A 25,210-nucleotide genomic window follows, 5' to 3' on the forward strand; every position below is an offset into this window, starting at 1 on the left:
TGTCACTCAAATGCAGTCAGTTACAGGTGAAAATCATATACAGTGGGGCAAGAAAAAGTATCTGACAGCCACCGATTCTGCAAGCTGTCCCACTTCAAAAGACGTGAGAGGTCCGTAATGTTCATCATATGTACACTTCAATTGTGAGGAAAAAATCCAGGAAATCACATTGCATGATTTGTAAAGAATTTATTTGCATAATGGTAAAGAAAATAAACATTTGATCAATAACAAAAGTTCACCTCAATACTTTGTAATGTAACCTTGGTTGACAATGACAGAGGTCAAATGTTTCATGTAGGTCTAGATTGGCTCATGCCAGTCTTGTGCAGGTGTACAATCTTGTCCCCGTCGTCCTTAAGCCGTGTTCAGACTGCCAGCCAAAAGTCCGATTTTTAGTCCATCCAGATTTAAACCGGACGTCTCTTTTGTAATCTGAACAGTCACAAATCAAATGAAATCCAATTTTTGCAAAACGGATTGAATCTGATTTGAATCAGGTTGGGCCTCCAGTCTGAACGCAGCCTTACACAGCTCTGTGGCCTTGGCCATGGAGTTGCAGTTGGGTTGTTTAAGGGTGTGGACAGGTGTCTTTTATACAGATAACAAGTTCAAACGGGTTCCATTAATACAGGTAACAAATGGAGGATAGAAAAGCGTCTTAATGAAGAAGTAACAGGGGTGTGAGGGCCAGAATTATTGCTTGTTTGTAGGTGCTAAATACTTATTTTCTGCACCATTATTATTTCAAAATCATATAATGTGATTTCCTGGATTATTTTTTTTCAATCTGTCTCTCACAGATGTGTACCTATGATGAACATTACAGACCTCTCTCATCTTTTTTAATGGGACAACTTGCACAATTGGTGGCTGAACAAATGAAAATGAATCAGAACAATGAAATCCGGAACCAGTTCTTCAGACTTTAGTTCAGACTTTAGTTAAGACACGTGGCGACTAGTCGAAGCCAGTAGTTAGTTGACTGTTTATGCAGTCAAACAGCAGGGGGGCATTTTTATACATAGGCCACCGCTTGCTCTCACATATGAACCAAATTTACTGTTACATTTAAATCCACAGGAATGTAAAGTTTTAGTAGTAGTTTTAAAATTGAACAAAATAGATAAAAATAAAATGCGTCGGGGGTTGAATTCTGTTTCCTCCTGGAAAGACAAAAACACATGACTGAAAAAAATTACATATCTTATTTATTTATTGTATTGTATATTTCATTTATAGAGTCACTTCAGGTCCGAAGGGTGAAATGAGAAATGAAAAAAGAAAACTCATAAAATAACTCCAGCCACAACAGCCCCACAACACTCCATCATCCTCACATCAAACTCACTGTGGCTGGAGCTGCATCAGGAGGAGGATGGAGTAGCCTAGCGAGCTAGCGGTGAAGAAGGGAGGGTGGGGGGAGGGAGGGGAGGAGGTGGAGGAGGGGAGCAGTTGTCTGGCTTCGACTCATCCTCCTCTCGTCAGCGGCTGCACTGACCCGTGACGTGTGGTTTCAAACTGCAATCAAACAGTGGAGTTTGGCCGGCGGGCCGGGCCGCACGTGAAGCCGAGGCAAGGGGGAAAAAAAGCCTCTCATGAAATATGAACGGCTGTGGTACATCGGCTGAAAAAAAAAACCTTCCACTCCTAAATCCCTGCAGCCAGAAGCTTTTCCACGCACTGCCCATCATTTATTCAGGCGCAGGTTGACCTCACTTACTGCACGGCAAGAGGGCGTGGCTGCATCCATGAAACGCCGACTGGGGAGGAGAGCGGGGGGCGGGGGGGCGGGGGTGGTGGGGGGGTGGGGCGGGGGGATACATGGCTCGGATTGTAGGCGATGCAGATCCTTATCTAAAATGAAACAAGGCCCCGGCCGGCGGCTTCAGGGGGTTTGAGTCACTGCAGGATGATTTTACAGTGCCGGGACTCTGGATCCATTTCAGGGGATTAAAGCTCCGGCTTGTGAGTCGTATTGTTCAGCACTGTGGCAATGTTGTGTATGTAAACACACAATGTCTTGTGCGTGAGTGAGTGAATGTAATCTTGCAGAGACACTCGTGGTGTCATTGAAAGGACGATGCTGTTGTTTCCCCCCAGGGTTAATTCTGTCACACCTTCAGTAAACTGTCACACCCAGATTCCGGAAAGGTCTTCTGTGTGTCTGACTGCTAATTTAGGCCGCTGCATTCGAGTGCAGCGTTTCCCCACTGGTGGGCAGCTTCCACCTTTTTTTTCCCTTTTGTTTTTTTTTGTTTTGTTTTTTTTAAAAAGGATTTTTAAATATATGTTATTATAGAGAAAATGTTGGGCATTTATTTTGCAGAACACATAATTCAATTCCATAATTTTGACAATTTATTTTACTAGACATGATAGAATGTGGGCTAGCGTTTTTATTTTTTGGAATAAATTTGGGTCGTGACTTCATTTTAAGAAAGAAAATAAATGTGGGTCCTTAGACTCCACCAGTTGAGAACCACTGACATGTCATGACATTGTCAGGAGGCAAAGACCTGAATGAAATGTGTCTGACAGGGTGTTTCCACTTGAAACAAGACGAGAAAATGCAGCGTGATAAAAAATATAGAGCATGATGTGATGATGGGAAACATAATTTACTGACAGAACAAGAAGATCCCGACAGGCGTTTCTTAAGAAACTGATTTTTATTTTTACTTTGGGGTTGTGAATTGCAAGAGGGGAAAAAAAAAAAAAACGAAGCGTGCGCTTGTTTTCATTTCATCAGTGGAACTGGATCAGTGAAGTGTCACTTTTCTTTCCTTATCTCGTGACCTCTGTCGATGACCAGTGACTGGGGTTATCAGAGATCTGTCTGATTTGCTCACTGTGCATCGGCTGACCATCCCTTTGGCCAACCGTCCCTGACCTTCAATCTCTGAGGGTACCATAGAGAGAGAAAGAGGGAGCGAGAGAGGGAGCACAAGACAGAGAGAGAGAGAGAGAGAGGGACAGAGAGAGAGAGAGAGAGAGAGAAGTAAAGGAAGATCCACATACGTCATAACGTCACCACCGGCGGCACCAGAAGGGTCTGGTAACCAGCACAACATTAGAGCAGATACCATTGTGCATTGAAACACTGTTAGCACCTCGCAGCTAGCATGAAGGATGCTGGATACTGTATGGATTTTGAGAAGTCACGGAGGCAATCAACTGGTTGTGCAAAAGACTGGAACACATCATGTTGCGGCCAAATGCTTCATTAAAAAAAAAAAAAAAAATCAAACAAACTTATTTGACATCAGTCGAACTGAGTTTGCTCACGTCAAACTTTACCTTTAATCTTTTTTACCTTGGTTGTTGTTAGCTAATGTTATCCAGGATCTATTAGCTTTCAAGGTTTCTGCCTTTTACACCCAACGTAACTCTTGTTTCGCTTTACAAAGAGAGCTGCATTGAAGAGAAATGAGTGAGCCTTGAGTCGTAGCCACGAGGTTAACTGCAATTGGCTGGAATTGTTTTTTTATTGCTTTACAAAATTGACATGAAAATGCCCTCCAAAACTGCTGCTCGGCTCAGTCATCACTGGTCCGCCGGGCAGCTTGCAGCAGTTACTTTCTTGTTTCGTCTCCGCTATGAAAGAAGAAGATGACTGTTTATGGAGCATTAAAACTCTGAAAACTGAAAGAAGACTTCTTTTTTTTCTATTCAAATCTGTCAAAATGGAAGAGGGATTTTTTTTGTTAAGTTAGTGATGAGAACAGTCCAGCTTCAGCGCTCTCACTTATAGAGTTCCAGGAACTTAGTAAAAACTTGAGTAACTTGAATTAAAAAAACAATGCAAACAATGTGTTTCTGTGCTGAAACCCACGTCTGATCTTCCAACTCTTTCCTGTGTCCCCTGATCTTCCATTTTTCCGAGTGAGCAGACCAGATGTGATCAACCCTCTTTAGCCTCCATGCTAACTGCATCTGCTCATCGTCCAGTCACTCACTCTCACAGTTATTTCATTTATTCAATTATCTAATTTATTTATTTTAACCAATTTTAATTTGGATTTCCTTTCCAAAATGAAATCTACAAGTCCAAAAAAGTGTTTAAACCTTAAAAAAAAAAAGAAGCCTTAAATGCTACATATGATTGTGCAGCCTGCAGCCTGAGTGTGAGTTACTGAAGCACTGGCAGAAAAAAAGCAGTCCTGCAGGTGTGAGAGAGCCACACCTCTTCTCTCTCTCTCTCTCTCTCTCTCTCTCTCTCTCTCTCTCTCTCTCTCACTCTCTCTCTCCCTCTCTCCCTCTCTCTGTGGACTAGAAAACATGCTCCTCTGCCGGCTGCGGCCACTCATCATCCAGCGGCTCTGACTCCTGCGGGATGTTGACATTCATTTCCCTCCAAACTCCAGCAGCAATCGACCGCCGTGCAGCGAGACGGAGGGGGACGGACGGAGGGACGGAGGTAGAGGATAGGAGAGGAGAAGAGAGGAGAGGAGAGGACGGCCAAGAGCCCCGCAGCTCCCATCCGTCCCGTCTCGTCTTCCAGCTGCTCCTAAAGTCACTCGGCTCCGTCTCTCCATCTCATCACCATCATCAAGTGCCCCCCCCACCACCCCGACTCCCCTCTCCCACCCCCTCCACTCACTCACTCCACCATTTATTTCCCTTCCCTCCTGTTCCAAACGCACTACTGCGATGAGAAGATGCATGATTTATGAAGCTCTATTTTTACCGGTTACCGAGGAGAAAGAACGAACCGAGAGAAAGAGAAAGAGAGATGGTCACAATGAGGGGGCGGGGCCAAAAGAAGGGGGGGGGCAGACGGATGAAGGGACAGCCTGGGGGAAGGTGGAGGTGTAGGGGTGGTGTGGGGGGGGCAGGACGGTGTGAAGGAGACATCCATCACCCGCCGACCCCTCGGCTTCAGACGCAGACGGGAAGCAGAAATCAGGTGACTGGAGGAGCTGCAGGACTCGACTGACTCACTTCTGCTTGATTTATAGTGAATCTCACGGCTCATATTTCTTTAGGTAACAACTTCATTTCCATACAGCGATTCATCAGCACCACTTTGTAATTTCCATCTGCTTGGAGGCATAAAAAAAGAATAATACTAATAATATGTGAAGCACAAACTGCTGCTTCACTGAGAAAACAAGAGCATCAATTCAGTCTTTGTCACACTTACAGCCAAATGGGCTCTGAAACACAAAGAGAGTTCATTATTCAATCAATCTTATTATCCGTAATTCTAAATATGTCATATATGATTGTTAATATAATGCAGTGCTGATTGTATGAAAATTATTCCCGTTATTGAGACTTTATCATTTAAATCCTATTAATCCGTTAAAATTAAGTCACATATTTTATCTAACTTTTAAATGTTAGACGGTTTCTACATGGAGTGAAACATCTGTTCTAGAATGAAAAGTTTGCAAGTGCGGCTTTGCAAAGTACTCTTTCGACATCAATATATCCGATTCTGAGCCCTTTTTTACACTTAGATTAATTTTCCTCATATTTTTCCATTTCGTATTTAGCAAAGCAGTCACAGTTTATCCAGAAAGCATCTCTGATTCAGCAAAATAGCAAACCGATTCTTGTTGCCTTTGTATTAATGAGGGTCTTTTGTATGTAATAGGAAAATGTATCATTTAAATGCAAATCAAAGTTCCCTCAAACAGAAGACGCGGCTCTGAAAATCGTCCTTGTTTTGAGGAAACACCCAGAGAGCCGCAAGTCCGACTCCTCTGTCTGCCGCCGCGTCTCTGCCAGAGAAACTCATCTAATTTTAATCATGTCTGGCAGCTCCAGGGCTCATCGGGAGTGTGAAATACATTTCTCTCACATCTCAACCGTCGCTACAAGTGTGATGTGAAAACAACCATGTTCTAATCCACACGTCTGATGAAGATATCTCACCAGTGTTTGGGCTTTTATTATTAACAATTAGAGTTTCAGCCACCGAGAGAAAAATTCATTTTCACTGCTCACAGAGAAAGTTTGTGATATCAAATTCAGAGGGCTCCTAAGATGCTCTACAATGCTCACAGGTGAACTGATGTTGACTTTGTGTGACCTTTTGAAGACACACGTTCCACCTGTTCAGTGTTTAAGTGCTTATTGCACAGTCTGTGATTAACCACAAAAATCACCTGACCCAGGAATCCACCACCAAATCTTCTGGCTCAGAGACAGTTTGGTTTCCACCACTTTACTTACTTAATTCCCTCAGCGCCAGGAGGCACGCAAGGCTTGGACTTCTCTCCGCCATTGTGGCCGGCTTGAGGCTGCGCGGCGTTCCAGGAATTCCAGCCTGCACCGCTCCGCTCAACCTCCACCATCCGCTGCCAGGTTGTTTTTGGGCGGCTATGTTTCCTCTTTCCTTCGGGAGTCCAACCCAAGGCTACCGCACAGTCTTGTGTTGGTTTCTTCCTCAGCACATGGCCGATCCAGTTCCATCGCCACCTTCTCACTTGGTCACTGATATTCTCTGCTGTTGCCATTTGTAGAACTGTTTTGTTTGGGATGAGCTGCTGCCATCAGATTTTGAAGACTCTCCTGAGACACTTGGTCTCAAAGACGTCAAGTTTCTCTTTGTCTCCCTTGGTCAGTTTCCAGGTCTCTCGTCCGTATAGTAGTACTGACAAGACCAAGCTCTTGAAGAGGGATGCTTCGGTCTTTCTGTTGATGTCTGTGGCTTGCCAAATGTTGGACAGTCTCTTGAGTGATGTGCTGGCTAGTGCTATCCTCTTCTTGACGTCTACAGTACTACCTGCACTCTTGGTCACGTTGGCGCCCAGGTATGTGAACTTATTGACCTCTTCAACTTCGTCCTGACCGTGACTGTCAGGCTCGCTTCACTGTTGTTGTTGGCTTTGAGTGTTTTGCATTTCTTTGCATACAGCTTAAGTTCAACTCTTGCCGAATTGTCTTCAAGCTTTGTTGTTTTGGTCTGGAGATGGTTCATTGTTGATGACAGTTGTGCAACGTCGTCAGCAAAATCCAGGTCCTCCAATATTGTAGTGAAGTTCCATCGAATCCCGGGTTCTCTCTCCCTCTACTGTCTGCTGCATCACCCAGTCTGTCGTGAGGAGAAAGAGGAATCCCAAGCAACCTTGCTTCGCACTGGTCCTGAGCAACCTTGCTTCACACTGGTCATCACAGGGAAAAAGTCTGTGGTTTCATTCTCATCTATCACAGCCATCTCACACACCATCTCAGTCAGTTTCCGAGGGAATCCATATTTCTTCATGATGACCCAAAGGCTGTCTCTATGCACTGAGTCAAAACGCTTTTTCAAAGTCCACAAAATACACTTTCGCGTTACATTAGTTAATCTGCCTTTCCGGAATCCTGCCTGCTTTTTCTTCAGAGTGTGATCAGCACCTGCCTGGATTCTGTGGATGAGGATCCTGCTCAGCAATTTGCTGGCCAGGGGCAACAGGGTGATTCCTCTCCAGCTCTTGCAGTCTTGTAGGTTTCCTTTCTTGGGAATTTTACATATCAGTCCTTTGGTCCATTGTTTTGGCACTATTCCATCGTTCCATATCAGGTCAAGGATGCGTTTCAGTTCCTGGCTGGTCTTTCAGCATTTCAGCTGTAATCTGGTCTGCTCCAGGAGCTTTCCCATTCTTGAGGGCTTTCAGTGCAACTTTGATCTCCTCTGTGGCTCTTTGTCTTCTTGTGGTGGTGACTCTGGAGTATCTCTGTTGAGCACTTCCTTGAAGTGTTTCTTCCATCTAGCTTACCTTGCCTCCTTACTCTTCAAAAGCTCCCCGTCTTTGAGGGGGAGGAACAGGAAGAGTAAGAGGTGGAGGAGAAAGAGGAGGAGGAGGAGGAGGAGGAAGTGGTGGAGCAGGAGGAGGAGAAAGAAGAGGAGGAGGAGGAGGTGGGAGAGGGGTGGAGGGTGTGGAGGAGGAGGAGGAGGAGGTAGTGGAGCAGGAGGAGGAGAAAGAAGAGGAGGTGGAGGAGGAAGAACAGGAGCAGAAGAAAGAGGCGGAGGAGGAAGGGGAGCTGAGTGGTGACTTGTCTCTCTGGAACATTAGTCACCAAATATTCTCCAATATGTTGTTACAGCTGTGCGTCTGGGCAGGCGGCCACCTTCACAGCACAGATGGTGCCATCTTCTCCTCCTGACGCTGGGTTTATTTTTTGCGACATTTGGATGTTGGTTACTGTGAATCCGAGGGCTGCGCTGAAGTCATTCTGCCGCCTGGAGGTCGAGTGGAGCACTATGGCCGTAAGTGGAGGGCGGATCAGGGGAGGCGGCCAGCATGGAGGCTAATGAAGGTTGATCGAGGGCAGTTGAGGGCACTTGATCAGACACTTTCAGCTCCTCATAGATGTCAACATTTCTAATCAGGGCATCGCGAAGAAATGTGGTTGGAGTGACTTTAAATCAATCAATGCCTTTATTTGCCCCAGATGGTGTTGTGCAACAAAAACAACCATTTGAATGTGGTTTTATTGCAGACCGGTCAGTAGATGTGTTTCAGAAGCTTTTCTCTGTTTTCAAAAAAACTGTTTCTGTGTACATTATTCACGTGTTAATCCTCAGACTTGAAAATGTTTTTATTACATCTTATTATCTCTCTTTAGTGCCTCTCTCGTCAAGCATAAACAATATTTCCGCTTTGTTACTGCGCATAAAGATGTAAACTTTAAAGGGAGGATTTTATTTATTTCTCAGCGTTTCTCTGTGATAAATCTTATATGGTAGTAAAGCCTGTTTATTTTCCTTATAAATGGTGCCCCATTTGTAAGGATCATGCTGGAATATTCTGGTATTTATCAAGGATAAATGAGTTGTACGGAGACAAAATGTTGTTATACAGAATATTTAATTCTACACTTCGAGATTGTCAATGGAAATCATAATATTGAATCTGGTTAACTGTAATTTCAGTGTTGTCCAACCAGCAAACCCCTCACAAAACAAAGAAACCAGACACCTTTAAAAAAAGAAATGAAACTCTGCAGAACCTCTGAGGGGTAGAGATTCCAAAAGGCTCAACTTGTTTGTCCACAAAATATATTTCATGCATACAAACGTGTTTACTGTTGGACAGTCACAGCCAGCTGAGAGCTGCGAGTGTGTCGAGCTGCTTGGACTCACTGTCAGTTTGTTTAGACTTTCCACCGTTCGCTCCCTGTTTGCACGAGCGCTGCACGGCGCCACATGGAACCTGAGAGGCAGGTGTGTGTGTGTGTGTGTGTCATCTTATTACTCCACTGTCAGCGGCTCTCTGTCAGTGACACTGGGAGCACTGGGCCGATGCTTCCCAGTTCTTGCCTCCTGCTGACGTTCAGGTCACGACTTGCTGATATTAATACTCGGGATGGACCTATTGATCTATACCGAGGTGATCTGTATCGGATCGATACTTGCGTGATGATGCCGATAATTTTGTTGCAGTCTCTCTTCTAGACGTTAACGGCAAATGACTCCGACTTCCTCACAGCGTCTCTCCAAGTCTTTTTTCGTAAAAAGCGTAGCCCCTCCCCCACCCAACAGCTCCCACTCCCCAACACATACACACCCTCTGCCAGTCGTGAATATCTACGTTCAATGGAAGGTCGTATTTGTTGTGTCCTTGACATTTTAAGGTTAATTCTTTTTGTCATATTGTTACTATTGTTGTTTTTTGCACTTTTTTCTTAAATAATTGTGTATAGTTAAAGTGGAATTATCTTACCATGTTGTACTGGAAAACAGTTTTGTATTGTAGTTAGTTAATAGCAACAACAAAAAACATGTTTATTTTCCTGAAATCTTTGTTCGGTGTTTAACCGTGATCATAATCAATTACCGTAACTAAAGGCCAAAATCCTCCCCAAATATTCTATGATCATAACGTTTCAAGTACAAGGCATCGGTATCGGAATCGATAGTACTTTTTACTTGGTATTGGAGCTTTGCCCCCCCCCCCCCTCCCCCTAATTAATACTCCACTAATGAGACCTGCGCTGGAAGAATCCAGGAACAATCGGCGGCAGGGAGCGCGCACGTGTTGTGGGGAGGAGGAAGTGGAGGGGAAGGTAGAGGAGGTTGGAGAGGAAGAGGAGGTGGGGTAGGAAGAGGAGGTGCGGGAAGAGGAGTAGAGGGAGGGCCCGCTGAGTCAGTGTTTCCCGCCTGGCTGCCACCGCCCCTCCCCTACGGCCAGCCAGGAGCGCACATTAATCATGGCCTGTGGGGGCGCTGGAGGGGCTGGAGGAGCAGCAGAACAAGAGAATTACATCAGAGGGACAAAGTGGGGAGGAGGGGGGTAATAGGTGTGTGTGTGAGTGTGTGTGTGTGTGTGTCTGTCTGTCTGTCTGCACTGCTGTATTGCTGCATCCTTGGATATCGGGGGTGAATTGATTAACCCCACTGGGCCTCTGACTTACAGCTGATCAGCATCTCTGAAGAAGTCGGTGTCAGCTCACACTGAATATGCAACACACACTCATGTTCACGTAATGCGCACGTGTACAGATCGTATCACAGCGCGCGGCTTTGCCACGTTCGTGTCCAAGAGAGTTGAACTGCGTGAAATGATTTGTGTCTTTTGTTGTCTTTTTACACACGGTGACCTCTGTGTCTGTGTGTATGTGTGTGTGTGCGTGTGTGTGTGTGTGTGTGTGTGTGCGTGTACACCAGATGAAGACGCCCCGTCCCCTGTGCGTCTCCATCTACTGAACATCAATATTGCCTCCCAGTTCCAATCCTTTTTAACAGGAGCTGCTATTAGCAACAATTAGCTGCTGTTACCATGATACTGGTGGAAAGATGGCGGAGGAAGAGGAGGAGGAGGAGGAGGAGGAGGAGCTGAACCTCGGCCGTGGCCGTGGCCGTGGTCGGGATCCTCAGGGGAAATTAAACCGCGGGCAAATCATTAAACCACAAGCACAACATTAACAGCCATTTGCATTTTTATTGCACCTGGAAACCGATTATCTGCAAGAGTCTTCTTATTTATTGTAGTTATGTCGCCCCATGCGGAAACACAATGGGGCCTTTAGTCGGGGAAAGAGAGACGCAAACAAGAGGCCTTATTTTCACGCTGGAGGTTTTTGTTTTTGTTTTTGTTGGGTTTTTTTTGCAGTGCGATGAGTACAAATTGCAACAAGGCAGGAACCGGCTGGCAGAGGATACAATGACTAATTTGTTATGCAAATCCCTTCAGATCCCCCCCGCCCCCCCACCTTTCATCCCTCCCCAAAATAAACAAATCCTCGCTAGATGACAATTTGCGGCTCAGCTGAGTCAGGTCGCCACTTTGGCTCCTGACAGCCTCTTACGCTCTGCGGTGTCAGCGGTCTGGATAAACAGGCCAGCGGGGGGGGCACTCTGGAACCAGTGGGGTGGCGGGGGGGTGCTGGAAGGGGATCCACTCACTCCGTCTCATTGCCATCTCCTCCTCCGTCCTCTGCAGGTGGGCGGGATGTGTGGAAACACTCCCCAGCGAGCCTCGCGCTCCGTCTCCTCGCCTCACCCTCCTCCTCCTCCGCCGCCCCCCGGTGGCCAGGCAGCGGCTCGCACCCAGCAGCCCGCGGCCCCAGCCCTGGCCCCTGACCAGGATGAGACTCTGGCCGGCCTCCGCAGGTGAGCCCATCAGGACCCGTGTGATCCAGCATCTGAGCAGGACACAACCAGAGGTCGCGACAGTATTCACATTGTGGGCTTGAGTAAAATTACAAATACTGGTGTAAAAATATAAAAACTAAAAATACTGATTAAACTCCTTTACTCAATTAATTTATTTTTTTTTAAACAACACAATGATAAACAATACACTGGTTGGTAAACTGAGGTAATTTAAAATAATCAATAACCTATAAAATTTGAACAAATTTTATACTGAAAACACACTACACAGAATTTGTATCTTTTAAACACAAAAGTAACAAGCATATATTTTCAGGGTTTTTCCGATGGAGTAGAAAGTACATATGTTTGAGTACAAATGTAGGGGATACAAATAAAATATCATCACATTATACAGATACCAGAAAAATCTACTTCAGCACAGTAACAAACTGTTTGTACTTTGGTTTCAGGGGTGTCTGAAAGTGAAGGTTCCCCCTTCACTCTGTCTGCCAGTGTTTTTCCTCACACACTTGTTGCATTAACAGGCTGAAGTGTAATGAAGCCCAGCGGTGCCTCAGCACCACAGCGGCCGGATTACAACCAATTAGGAATCAAAGCTCCTCTTATTCCTGCCTCTTTTACCAGCCCCTTCCTCTAGGGGGCTCTGCACATGCAACTTTTTAATTGCATCATCATTATTATTATTATTATTAATGATTATTATTTCCCCCATCCTTTACCCATGCAGCAGCCTCAGGTGAATAATCCTATGAAGGGAAAAAAAATGTCACGCTTTGCCCTCTGTTTATAGCCTCCTATAAGAACACTGTGATTTTTTTCCCCACAACTTTCTGCAAAAGGAGGAGGAGACCAAAAAAAAAAAAAAATAAAAAAATCATGAGTCAGTCAGAGGTTAGAAAGAGCCTCCGGCTGGGCGTGTTGTCACCGAGCTAACAGAGATATCAGCGAGGTATCGCTGCCCTGCGGCCAGCAGAGGGCGATGATGTGAGGAATGTTATCACACACACACCTTCTGGAACGTGTTTCCTTCTCTGGACCAACATTTCTGTGAAGTGAATTTCCAATAACATGAGACCTTTCATTTTTCCCCTCCCTCGTCTGCTCTGATTGATGGCTCTGACTTTTTTTTCTTATTGAAAAACACACACACACTGTCCCCTCTCTGTCAAGTTCAACCATTTGCTGTTGTTTTTTTATGTGTTCTTCACTCCTCTTTGATGACCTCCTCAGGGAGTTCATATCTAGCCTGAGGGGCTTCAGCACCTTCTACAGTGGCCTGGGGGAGACGCTGTGCAGCCGCGAGCCCGCCGCTGCCAACCACTCCCTCTGCTGGAACGGCCAGGAAATGACCGACAGGTAAATCACCGTCACCGAAGTGGCTGCTGCTGCTGCTGCTCAGATTTATTGTTCCTCCAAACGATCAGCGCCACAAATAGTCTGCAACTGGAGCTCAGTGAGACGGTTGGAGGTGATTTGAAGGGTAGCGTCGCCCGGAGCTGATCAGCCTCGCATCAGGCCGTACACACACACACACACACACACACACACACACACACACACATACACACACACACCCCTCCCACCTGGTGTGCGTGTAAATCTTGACTTTGGCTCTATGGGATGTTATTAATGTCGAGCACACTGTCACCTTCTTCCCGCTCGGTTAATTGCTCTTTCCATCGCTGGTACGGCGGCTCCCGTGCACCCCGAGGAAACTCATTTGCTTTTTCTACAATATTTCACCACACACCTGTCCTGAGGGGCGACCCACATCATAACTTCCTCCGTCCATCGCGCCAGAGAGCCGCTACACAGCTGGCTGAGATTTCAATTTGGCCAAGATAGATAGATAGATAGATGTAGATATATCTGTGTTTTCCCCCCTTCCTCTTCCTCTGCTGGCTTTAATCACTGCTGAGCAACACATCTTTCAGTGGAGACGGAGGAGGAGGCGCTGCAGGTTCATGTTTTTATTACCTTTCACTCCTGAGCAGGGCTGAGGATAAATTCTGCTCTTTTCCCCCAAACTGCTGAAAGGGATTTTTCTTTTTTTACGGAAATAGAAATGGATGAAGCTCAGACAGCTCAGGAGGTGACATGATGCTGGCATTGGCAGGGAGGGGGGATCTGCTGGGGGGAGGGGGGGGGGTTTGAGGCGTCCTGAGGGGATGATGACCCAGGGAGAAAAAGGATGGAGCCGCTCCAACACCAGGGGGGAAAAGAGTCATCCTGGAGGGCAACGAGCCTGCTGGTTGACTCTCTCAGATTTGTTCCGGGCCGTCGTCTATTATCCATCCTAACAGGATCCTCCGCAGCCAAAAACACGCCATTCATCCTCATATTGTCTCAGCCTGACGCATCCAGACAGACTCGGCTCGGCTCCGAGGGCGTAACGAGCACCAGAGGGGATCCGAACGGCTGCGATACTGGAGGAGCAGCAGCTAATTGTGTGACTTTTTATCAGTCATGTTTACCCTCCCACCTGGAGGAGGAGGAGGAGGAGGAAGAGGAGGAGGCGGAGGTGAAGGAAGAGGAGCAGCAGCAACAGCGTCTTTCACCACATCAAAGAGTCTCTCCCTGAAGAACTGCGCAGGCAGATGTGGATGTGTGTCGGCTCCGGAGCAGCAACGTCACATTTCCACAACCTCCTTTTTGGAGCAAACGGCAGTGAAAGACTGGGCGGCTGTTTGATGAGAGATGAAAGATAAGGTGGCGCATCAGCCGTCGAAACGTTTAATCTGGGCGGCGTGTAAAATGAATAGTGTGAGAGTGAGTGACTATAGGCCAGGAGGAGGTGGAGGAGGGAGAGGAGGAGAGTAGGAGGGGGGCAGGAGGAGGTGAGGGAGGAAGGAGAGGGAGGAGGAGGGGGAGGTGAGGTAGGAGGAGGAGGAGGGACAGAAGGAGGAAGGAGAGGGAGGAGGGGGGAAGGAGAGGGAGAAGGAGGAAGGAGAGGAGGTGGAGGAGAAGGAGGGGGCAGGAAGAGGAGGAGGAGGAGGAAGAAGAGCGAGGAGGAAGGAGCAGGAGGAGGAAAATAATGTGGAGGAGGAGGAGGCGGGGAAGGAGGAAGGAGGGTGGAGGGGGAGGGGAAGGAGGGGGAGGAGGCAGAGAAGGAGAGGTGCGGGAGGAGGTGATGGAGGAGGAGGAGGAAGAAGAGGGAGGAGGAAGAGCAGGGGAAGGAGCAGGAGGAGGAAGAGAAGGTGGAGCAGGATGAGGGGATGGAGCAGGATGAGGGAGCGAAGGAGGAGGAGGGGAAGGAGGAAGAGGTGTGGGAGCAGGAGGAGTAAGAGAAGGTGGAGAAGGAGTTGGGGAAGGAGCAGGAGGAGGGAGAGGAGGAGGAGGAGGAGGAGGAGTTGGGGAAGGAGCAGGAGGAGGAGATGGAGATGGAGGAGCAGGAGAAGGTGGAGGAGGAGGAGGAGATAGAGGAGCAGTAGGAGGGAGAGAAGGAGGAGGTGGAGGAGTCTCTGTTGGCTGCAGGTAAAGGGTGCAGCTGGTTGTGACTTTGCCAGTGTTAAATAGAATTGACAGTTTCCAAATCATCACAGCCGGCTTGGTATGAAACTATGTGTGAACCTGTATTTTGGACCCATGTGACAAGACTGTGGTTTCCTGCCTTTTTTTTGTTTTTCATTATTATCATGCAGTTTTATAACCAGCCTGAATCCATGAATCACTGACACTACGTCGCCCGAGCAAAACACAAATCTGTTAATCTGAAGATTATTTGTTGGGGCTGGAAAATAAAAAAAACAGGCTCCTGCTCTCATTTCCTGTTTGCATCACTTTATTACTGAGCTTCAGTTATGGCAGGAGCCCAGATAAAAGTGCATTTAAAGGTCATAATAAAACATTTAATATTCCTCAGTTGATGGGGGGGAAAGGAAAGGTTACCATTTTATTATTGCGTATCGGGATTCTTTATTTTCTTTTTTTTAAACTTTGACAAGAACTGATTGCTTGGGAATACATTGAGGAATCTATCTGTGTTCTCGTTTTGCCAATTTGATTCAATATGAAAAGTTATAATAAAAATCTGCAATTATTTCTGGATGTGCCAGTGTGGAAATCAGCTGTTGGGGTGACAGACAGGCCAGCAGAGGTTTGACCAGAGCCACTTTATCTTTAGCTTAAGGAAGTATACGTTGACCTGAGATCAGATCAGATCAAACTCTCTGGACTCTCTGGAGTCTCTGGTTCTGTTCGTCGGCTACCTGCTGTTACTTACAAACACAATCGTCTACAGCCGATGTAAAAATCTGATTCTCTTGCTCGACATGACGCACCTCCGGAGGAAGAATCTCCACATTGGAGGAGAAGAGCCACTCTGGAGGTGTGAGCAGGTGGTGTGAAAAGCACCAGACCTCCATCATGTTGTGACACCTGAACTCCCCATAGCTCCACACCTCCTCTCCCTTTGTTGTTTGATTTTTTTTTTTAATCTGTCAGTTGAGAAACATCAGTCTGGGCCTGGAGCAAATGAGCGAGTGAGTGATGTGACGCTGGATTTCCTGGAACCGAACCGATCTGATCAGTGCGGCAGAACATCGCACACAGAAGCCATCAGATAAGGAGCCACAGAAACAGAAACAGAGGGATTTTTATCTGACCGCTATCTACGATGTGAAACGCCAACCTGCCTGGGCTCCTCCCCTCCTCCCTCCCCCCCTCCCTTCCTCCCTCCCTCCTCCTCCAGGTCTGCCTGATCTAACAATCCCTCATCGACCCATATTTCCTCCTCTTAATGGATCGCAAGTCTCTCTCCATTATTAATGTAATAATTAGCTGCCGAGGGAGGGTGAGATCATGGCTGAGGAGGAGGGAAAAAAAAACTAGCAGGGGAAAAGTCATTTGAGCTTAAGGAAATGTCTGACGATGACGGGAGGGAGGTGGGAGAAGGATGGGTGGGGATGTCAAGAGAACAGGTGCACGGTTGGGGGGTGGGGCTGAGGGTGTGGGTGTGGGAGGGGGTTCAGGGGAGTATGACCTCACACCCCAGAAGCCTTGTTGTTTCCCACAAATCAGTGTGACACGAGCGAGAGATGGATGGATAGATAGATAGATAGATAGATAGATAGATAGATAGATAGATAGATAGGTGCTTTATTTATCTCAAAGGAAATTCAGTTTCTCATCTACATAATCAGTCATCAGCAATCAGATAAAAAAAAATGGATTGACAGTAAAATAAAGAATTAAAATAAAGATTTAGTTCAGCTCAGTGTTGTTAAATGCACGACATGGGAAGTCTCTCCGACCTTGCTGGCTTGTTTGCGGTGACAAAAGTGGGAATTTGAATCCAGAACACGTCGTTTCCTGACCCTCAACAAGTCCCTGAAGGCAACCAGATGTGAACCCCGGCGCTGACACATCAGACTGGAGGAATGAAACTTTTTTCATCACTGCGGTTCACCGCTGTGGTTACTCTGTTGACTGGTTTAGACCTCACAGCTAGGAAACACTCAAACATCATGGCTGAAAATACACTTTTTCCGTCAAGGAAATGCTTAGCTTGATTGAAGGTTTCAGTCCTGTTTGCAGAAAACGTTTTTTTTCCGGGAAGGGGTTAATCCTCTGCACTGAACAGTCGGAATAGGAGGGGGGGAGAAAAGAGAAACACCTGCAGGAAAGTTTGGGACTGGCTGGCTCCTCCTCCTGTCCGGGAGACAGGAGAGAAATGGTTCCTCCACAACCCTGGTGGACATGTGAGCACCTGCCTGTTACACTGAGCTCCCAGTTTCCCTCTATCGTTGCTCAAAACAAAATGCTTGAAAAACAACAACAACTGGACTTAAGTAAAGCTGCTTGTTTCCATATCATGACCATCTGACTTGAGCTCCCCGCCTCCATCTGAATGTGATTAACGATAAAGTCGATGAAGACTGTTGATTGATCATTTCCCAGAAGATAAACCATTTGAGTGATCATAGTTATTTAGTCAAGCTTTCAGTTGTTTCATTCTTTTTTAGTGAAGACGCAGCAACAAGTTATCTTTCCGCTCCTGAAACTGACCCATTTATATGTCACTCAGTGAAACAATTGGATATCATAACATGACATAATTTCAATGCGGGATATAAGAAGAGAACCTTTCATGACTTACTTTTAAAATTACGCTAAATAAACTTACCTTTTTATTCTTTTCTTTCTTTTTATTTTTGACATGACAACATCAGCAAGGTAACAGTTGATTTATTATTATTATTATCATTATTATTATTATTATTATTATAATAATAATAATAATAATAATAATAATAATAATAATAATAATAATAATAATAATTATATTATTATTAATAATAATAATAATAATTATATTATTATTAATAATAATAATAATAATAATAATAATAATAATAATAATAATAATAATAATAATAATATGCCCTGCAAAGGGTTAAAGCCTAAAGAGCTGTAGTTTCCCTTTTTCAACACTAGATGGTAGTGAAGACCTTGTTTGCAGCGGTGACCGGGTTAAAATCACTGCCGGTGTCTCTCCCCTCCTCTCCCGCCAGGTTTCCCGGCCTGAAGAAGTCCCACCCGGGCACCGAGTCCCGGAGCAACAAACCCCCCGAGCCGGTCATCAGCCAGATCATCGACAAACTCAAACACATCAACCAGGTGAGCTGAGCCAGCAACTCTCTGGAGGTCGCAGTGGTTCCTGTGAAGGTCGGCGCCGGACGAGCCAAATCAAATATTCCGTTTCGAGGAAGTTTATCGAAAAAAAACTCCACTTTAAAAAGTTTCACAAGTTCCAAGTCAATAGTGTTGTGCTGTAAGTGGAGCCCACGGTGGCGACCTTGGTTGTCATCAAGGTCAAGCCCCTGGCCGGGAGACTCTCTTGTGAACAGGCTTGGCCTCCGTGGGCGGAGCTATCAGCCCGCAGATCTGCCTCCACTTCCTGTTTCCTGGTGCTTGAACTTGTCACTGTCAACACATCAGGCTGCAGCTTGAACACTTAGCACCCACCCACCCAAACACACACCCACGCAAACACACAGCCACCTACCTGAATGCTTTTTTACTCTGTCTGTGATCTGTGAGCTTGTCACAGCGGATTACCGTCCTCCTCCCCAGTTTAAACACTCTGGGAGATCTAGGAACCTGGCAGGGAACCAGGCACAGACCCTCAGGAAAATACAGTCGGCCGTGGAACCAGGCGGTGCGATTTTTCGAAATGGCCTTTTTTTTTCTTCTACCCAGCCAAGCGTGACCTCATGAGAAAAGCACGGCACCTCAGAAATGTGTTTTCTTACCTGCTACACGATCCTCCCGACAATTAATTCCTCCAATTAAATCTGACTCAGGAAGCTTTAAACCTGCCCCGCACCCTCCCTCCCTCTAAAAAACATGTCAGTAGCTATTTTATAACGTCGGCCACTGCCTCCCTCCTCTATGTGCAAACATCCCCGCCATGAAAATGACTCTGCAGTCAAAATAGTGCCAGAGTGGTTCTCTTTTTTCAAAAAACAAGAGGAGGTCAGAGCCACAGCTCTTGTTTTGACAGATGATCCAACCACCTCCATTACTGGGAGGTACACAGCTGAACGGATGTCATTGGCAACAAAGGCCCCTCATTTTTGCTGAAAACTGAAGTGTTTTTGTGTCTTTCTGAAGTGAGTTCACTTTCTCGACATGTTGAAATGGAAAAAACAAAAAACAATGTAATCCGATTCAAATCTTTTTGTTGTTGTGGTTGTTGTTGCAGCCAGACAGAACAAACATTAGTAACCAACCAACCGAGCGCCAGCAAACTGTTAACCAGCAAACTGTTTACCAGCAGACGGTCTGATGGCTTTTTGATGAGATTCCACCGCAGAAAAGAATAAAATAAAATCAAAAATGCTTGGTGGAGAAACGAGGGAGCTCGTCATGTCGACGTCCACCAGCGTCTCTTTCAAACCCACCGTGTGACAGTACAGCGCGGCGGCGCTGAGGTAGGTGGTGGTGCAGGCTGATCCCGAGGCCGCCAGATCACCAGCAGGTCCCGGTGGTCCTGTTCACATCGCCACATCTGATCTTAATTCAGAGCTGCGATGCGCTCGGCTGCTTTTTTAAAATCCCGGATCTGATGACCGTTAGCGCTCGTTTCTGCCTCTGAAGTCCAGCAACTTCCTGTCACTTCTCCACATCAGTCAGCTGGATTAACTTCTGACAAGAGGGCCGCCCCCTCCCCCCCCCACTCCCTCCACCACCCCCAGCCCTCGACCCCACCACCCTGCATGGGGTATTTTTTTCATGCGCGATAAAACTAATGTTTCTGACTGATAAAGGTCTATTGTGCAGAAATGAGATCAAGGCAATTCTTCAACACCATCAGCTATTGCTATATGCAAGAGCTGATCAAAGCGTGACATGCCGTTAAACTATTTAGCTAGGACTGCGGCTCAGTTTGAGCGAAGCGTTTTTCACTTTTTTTTGTGGGAATTCATCAACTTTTGGATGAATCTGCAGTTTGTTAGGTTTTTAGAAGGAAATTGAGACTTTAAAAGGAATTTACAGCCAGAGTGGTTCGTAAGGCCTATGCTGCAGCCTGATGTTTATTGTTCTGCACTTTGACGCCACCTAGTGGTCTTCTTCTTGTTGTTCTTTTTTTATCGCCTCTTCCGTTCATCTGGGATGAACATCATTTTTAGCAAGACGCTCGTTTTGTTTGCAGGAGGCTGTAAACAGAGGGCTAAAGACAGTGTTTTCTGAAGTTCACTTTCTCATAATCAGTCGTGAAACGCAGCGAAATCAAAAAAATGTAAATGTGATGTGAGACTGGTGAGATTAGACTACATTAGCAAGCTGCTGTTTGTCAAGTACCACTGAGTGGTGACAACTGAACAGTCCGCTAAATGCTACTCATGCCACTTAGTGAGCCAGCGGATCTCCCACGTTGTGACATTGTATCACAGAGGGAGGAGGGTTGATATTGTTTGATCGCAATATTTTTGAAAATCTGTCTGCCATTGTTAAGGTCCCATGTAATGCATGCAATGTTTACAGATCCTCCTTTGACTCCAGTCGAGCAGTTTCACGCACTAAATTATCCTAAAAACTGATCCAATCCCCAATCAGGTCCTTTAGCTATCATGCAGGGTGTTAGTGATAAACCCGTTCCCTTTGGAAGTTCACAAAAGGTCAGTTCCCAGAACTGTGTGTTTGAAGAACCATTTTCTGGAAAAGTAAATATAGTAAAGATAGAGTAAAAGTAAAAGTTGTTCGTACATCTGAGGAGTTCGCCGACAGGCTGAAGATTTTTTAGTACAATATGACTTTTCAGAACAATTTGGAAACTTTAAGAAAAACTTTTCTCAAAATCCAAATTTAAAACTGAAGATGGAGATGAAGCGACTGATGACATGATGTCCTGACAGTCTGTACCTGGAACTGGACTTGAATCAACCAGACAGAACAGACCCTCCACTTCCTTTTTCTTTCTTTCTTTTTTTTACAGTCCAGCCAACTCTTTATTAACTCGGCATTTCCGCCGCTCCGAGCCAGAGTGCTGTAAACAAGCTCTGAAGGCAACGGAGAAAGTGATGTCGAGTTAAAAGCACTTTTACAAGGTCTCCACCTCCTGCTGCCAGTTAAAGGACCACCGGCTCTGGACGCTGCTCCAGAAAAACACTCCTCATTAAAGCATCTGATCGGAGGAAGGAGAGCAGAACAGAGCGGAGCGGAGCGGAGCAGAGGAGGCCACGGCTCACAGATAATTACTTTCATCTGCCCTGTTCGTAGGCGCGGTGCAGCAGCGCCGGCCAGCAGTCAGATAGTGTGTAATGTTCCTGGAAGCCCGTGGCTCCGGTGCCACATGGCTGATTGAAAACGGCAGCGTTGCCTCAGTCTTGTGATGCTGCATTGGGAGGGTCAGCAGGCCTGAAGCTGTTGGAGGAATTATTATTATCATCCATTATGTGCTTTCAGATTCGACCTGCACATACAGGAGGACATGGGTCTCTCTCTCTCTCTCACACACACACACACACACACACACACAAGGGCCCTTTTTTACGACTCCTGCCTCTTTTTTCCCTTTGACTGGATGTTTCTTCTCCCTCTGGCCTCAAACTGTGAAAACAATCTACGGCCACTTTCTTTCTGACCGGGAATCGAGTCTCAGGCGCCGTCAGGGGTATTTCTAGACATACCGATACAACCCACGTGTATTTGCGTATAGGTCGCCCCCTGGTGGAGGTGGGCGCCAAATTCTTCTTTTTAAATTCCATATATATATTTAAAAAAACTAAATCTTATCGATGTTATTTCAGCTAAACGTTTTATGTATATATATGGAAGTCTAAAAATGAAAACAACATTGACATCAGTTGCATTGAAGATTTAACTTTTTTTTATTGTCATTATGCAACAGTCTCTGATCTTTCACACACATAGAAATAAACATGTAATAGAAATATAGCACACATCCATATATCCGCCTTCTATAGCCACTTCCTCCTGCACCCAGGGACTGGGGTTCAGCTGGAGCTTCTCCCAGTTCTCCAGCCAGTTCATTGCAGGGAACATGGAAATGAGTTGGGGAATAAAAAGATATTTACAAAAGTAAAATGAAATTATTTACAGTGCACTCTTGAGTGTATCATGTGATCCGATGGCTAGTAACGCTACTGCTCAGGCGACCGTGTTTGTGCGGCCGACCAACTCTTCAGCAGTGAGGGATTCTGGGAGTCCTCCTCCTCCTCCTCCTCCTCACACGGTTTCCTTCCAGAGTTGGCCTCCCACCCTCCCTGGTGTAGGGAGCCTCCGCCGCACTCTGCTGACGAAGGGCCAGTGAAATGCAGCTCGCTCAGCGGAAATGTGTCATTTTTCATGTTGCCTGTCTCATATCTGCTGATTGGAGCATCAGCAGATATCTGGGAGGAGAGAGAGAGAGAGAGAGAGAGAGAGAGAGAGAGAGAGTAGAGGACTCTCCGCCTTTGTGCCTCGCTGAGAGAGGAATCCACAAAGCCGGTCGCCCGGGCTTATAAAAACGCCTTTCTCACGCCCAGAGTGAGCGAGCGAGCGAGTGATGTCATGGCGGAGCTGGCGGCCAAGTTTGTGAAGTGAAGTGAAGCTGAACTCTGAGTAACTGAAGAGAATAGAACTTCTTCTCTGTTACTGAAGACCTCTACCATCACATTCTTTAAACAGAGCCGGGGCCACTTGTCCGTGTGTGTGTGTGTGTGTGTGTGTGTGTGTGTGTGTGTGTGTGTGTGTGTGTGTGTGTGTGTGTGAGGTCCCATCTGGCCTCCTGTGTTTGTCGGAGCTGACAGGAGAGCCGAGGCCTCATGTTTGGCTCCTGCTTGATGATCCTCTGATGCTCCTCCGCTTGTTCACTCTCTCTCAGTGCCGCTGGAGCAGCAGCGGTCGCGTTCCTTCAGTGTCACTCGCTCGGTCGGCCAGTCGAGCGAGTGAGTGAGTGAGTTGCCTTGTATGGAAGGAAAGAGAGAAAGAGAGAGAGAGAGGGAGAGAGGAGCCAGCTTGTGCTCTCTCTCTTAAATTAGAACATATTATTTGGGTGATGTGTTCCATGTTCTGCAAAGTTTGTTTTTTCGAGAATGGAGGGAGGGATGGGGTGGGGGTGTACATCTGTTTAGCTTCCCAGAGTTTCGGGTTTCCGGACTAATCTGGCAGGAGACGCTTGAGCTAGTGGCAAAAAAAAAAAAAATGGAGCAATTACGTGATTGGCCTTTGATTAGGCAGCGACTGCACCACCGCCGCTCGGTTGGTCGGAGGGACTGGAAGGTGGAAGATCTGAAGATCTGGGAGGAACCTTCATCAGGAGGTTATCATTCCCCTCACTCCTCCTCCTCACTCCTCCAGCTGTGTTGAGTTGTGTGTGACACACTCCAGCTCTGTCGCCTTTTCGCTCTCCTCACCCTCTCTTCCACCGTCCACCCCCCCCTCCCCCCCAACCGCCCTCCTCCCTCCCTCCACTGGACTCTAATTGAAGCCAGAACCTGGGAAAATCCTGCAGGTGAGACTGGAATTCCAAAACTCGGGGGGAAAAACAAACCAGATCCCGAGCGCTGCCACGAATTCCATCAGGCAGCTTTGCTTCCTCTGAGCCACCAGACGGCCTGGCCCGGCCGCCGCTTCCTCCAGACCTCCCGCTCGCTCCCACTTGCTCTCGGTCTCTCTCGGATATATAACTCAACACACGCGTTTGCCGAGGTTGAGAACACCGGTCCCCCCACCCCCACGACTGTGAACGCTGCGTGGCGGCCGCTGCCCACACATGGTCAGGAATCCGCTTGGCTTGTGTGAAGCGGCGGCGACTCGTGGCGACGGAGGGACGACGACAATGAGAGCGACGCGTCAAATAATAGAGTCAGCGAAGGCAGCGCCTTGTGTGATATAATTACAGCGGAGTTGAAATGGAGGCTGTTTGATGACACAGTGGCGGCGGTGAGTGTGTGTGTGTGTGTGTGTGTGTGTGTGTGTGTGTGTGTGTGTGTGTGTGTGTGCCCTTGGTGCTGTTGTGTAAACTTACACCGGCTCACTAGGTCATTATTATGTTCGGCGCTCCAGTCAAAGAGTTCGCCTCCCGTTTGATGTTATTTACTGAGACTTTCTGAAGTGTTATTTAATATGTCCCCTCGGGCTTGCCGTCCTCTCGCCTTCCCCTACTTTTGTATATATGTGTGTGTGTGTGTGTGTGTGTGTGTGTGTTTGTGCGTGTGTTCGTGTGTGTGTCGTGCTGCTCGGTGAACGAGGTGTGACACCTGGTGTGAACCTTCCGAGGAGCGGCAGCAGGGCGTGTGTGTGTGGGAGGGGGGAAGTGGGGTGGATTCGGGGGATGAGGAGGCGGAGACTCCCAGTTATCGCCCTGTTTGAAGGCTCCGCCCACTTCCAGCCCTCCTTTCACTTCCTCTGGACTTTGCAAGGCTGTGTGTTCAAGAGTGGCTTAGCAAGCTTCGTGACACACACACACGCACGCACGCACACACACACGCACACCCCCTCTGCTGGCTGGGAGGTCAGACAGAAACTTTTTTTTACCAGGCTCCTCCCCTTTTTCCAATTAGTCTGTCCCACTAATGAGACCCAAGCCGACAGAGCCTTTTACCACCGCCACCCACTTCTCCTTAGCTCCGCCCCCTGCAGCCCTGAGGCCCGAGCCGAGGTCGCCCCACCCCCGACCTGCTCCCACACCACTACCACCCCACTGGGTATAATTATCACACAGCCGGCTTATAAAAACCCTGCTGCAGCCTGGCAGGCAGCACATACACTGTGTGCGTCTTTCCTGTGTGTGTGTGTGTGTGTGTGTGTGTGTGTGTGTGTGTGTGTGTGTGTTTTGCTGCTTCCCATGCACCTAATCTAATATTCCTCTGGGCCGTCAGACCTTCCTGCAGCGACCTGATCCGCACATCCTGTACTTGTTGTCACGTGTTGCTGTGTAACAGGATCCCCTCCACCCCCACCCCCCAGCACCATTACCACCGCTCACCCCCCCCCCGCCCCTCACCAGCCAAAGAGGTCAGGGGTCACACTTCCTGTTTCCTGTCTCTGCTGGGTCATCAGAGGGTCTCCCAGTGAGGGTCAGGGACCTCCCCGTTCCTTCTCTGCCTTTTGTTTGTGGTGGCGGCGGCGGCGGTGTGTGTGTGTGTGTGTGTGTGTGTGTGTGTGGGGAGGGAGGGGAAGCAGCAGCGTGAGGCTCCTCTCCGGACC

At 47.1% G+C, this 25,210-nt stretch overlaps 1 protein-coding gene across 1 annotated transcript in view; it reads left to right on the forward strand.

Annotated features, from left to right (window-relative positions):
• The window catches only part of gpc3 (glypican 3), a 119,670-nt gene that overhangs the window by 70,398 nt on the left and 24,062 nt on the right, over nt 1-25,210 (forward strand). Inside the window, exons 4-6 of the mRNA XM_076043508.1 lie at nt 11,379-11,548; nt 12,785-12,910; nt 18,067-18,172. Coding sequence (XP_075899623.1) covers nt 11,379-11,548; nt 12,785-12,910; nt 18,067-18,172 — 402 coding nt within the window. The remainder of the gene's footprint in view (nt 1-11,378; nt 11,549-12,784; nt 12,911-18,066; nt 18,173-25,210) is intronic.

Source organism: Nelusetta ayraudi, unplaced genomic scaffold (genome assembly GCF_046127955.1).
Source record: "Nelusetta ayraudi isolate G7.1 ecotype Tasmania unplaced genomic scaffold, CSIRO-AGI_Nayr_v1 ptg000075l, whole genome shotgun sequence".
NCBI classification, from domain to species: Eukaryota; Metazoa; Chordata; class Actinopteri; order Tetraodontiformes; family Monacanthidae; genus Nelusetta; species Nelusetta ayraudi.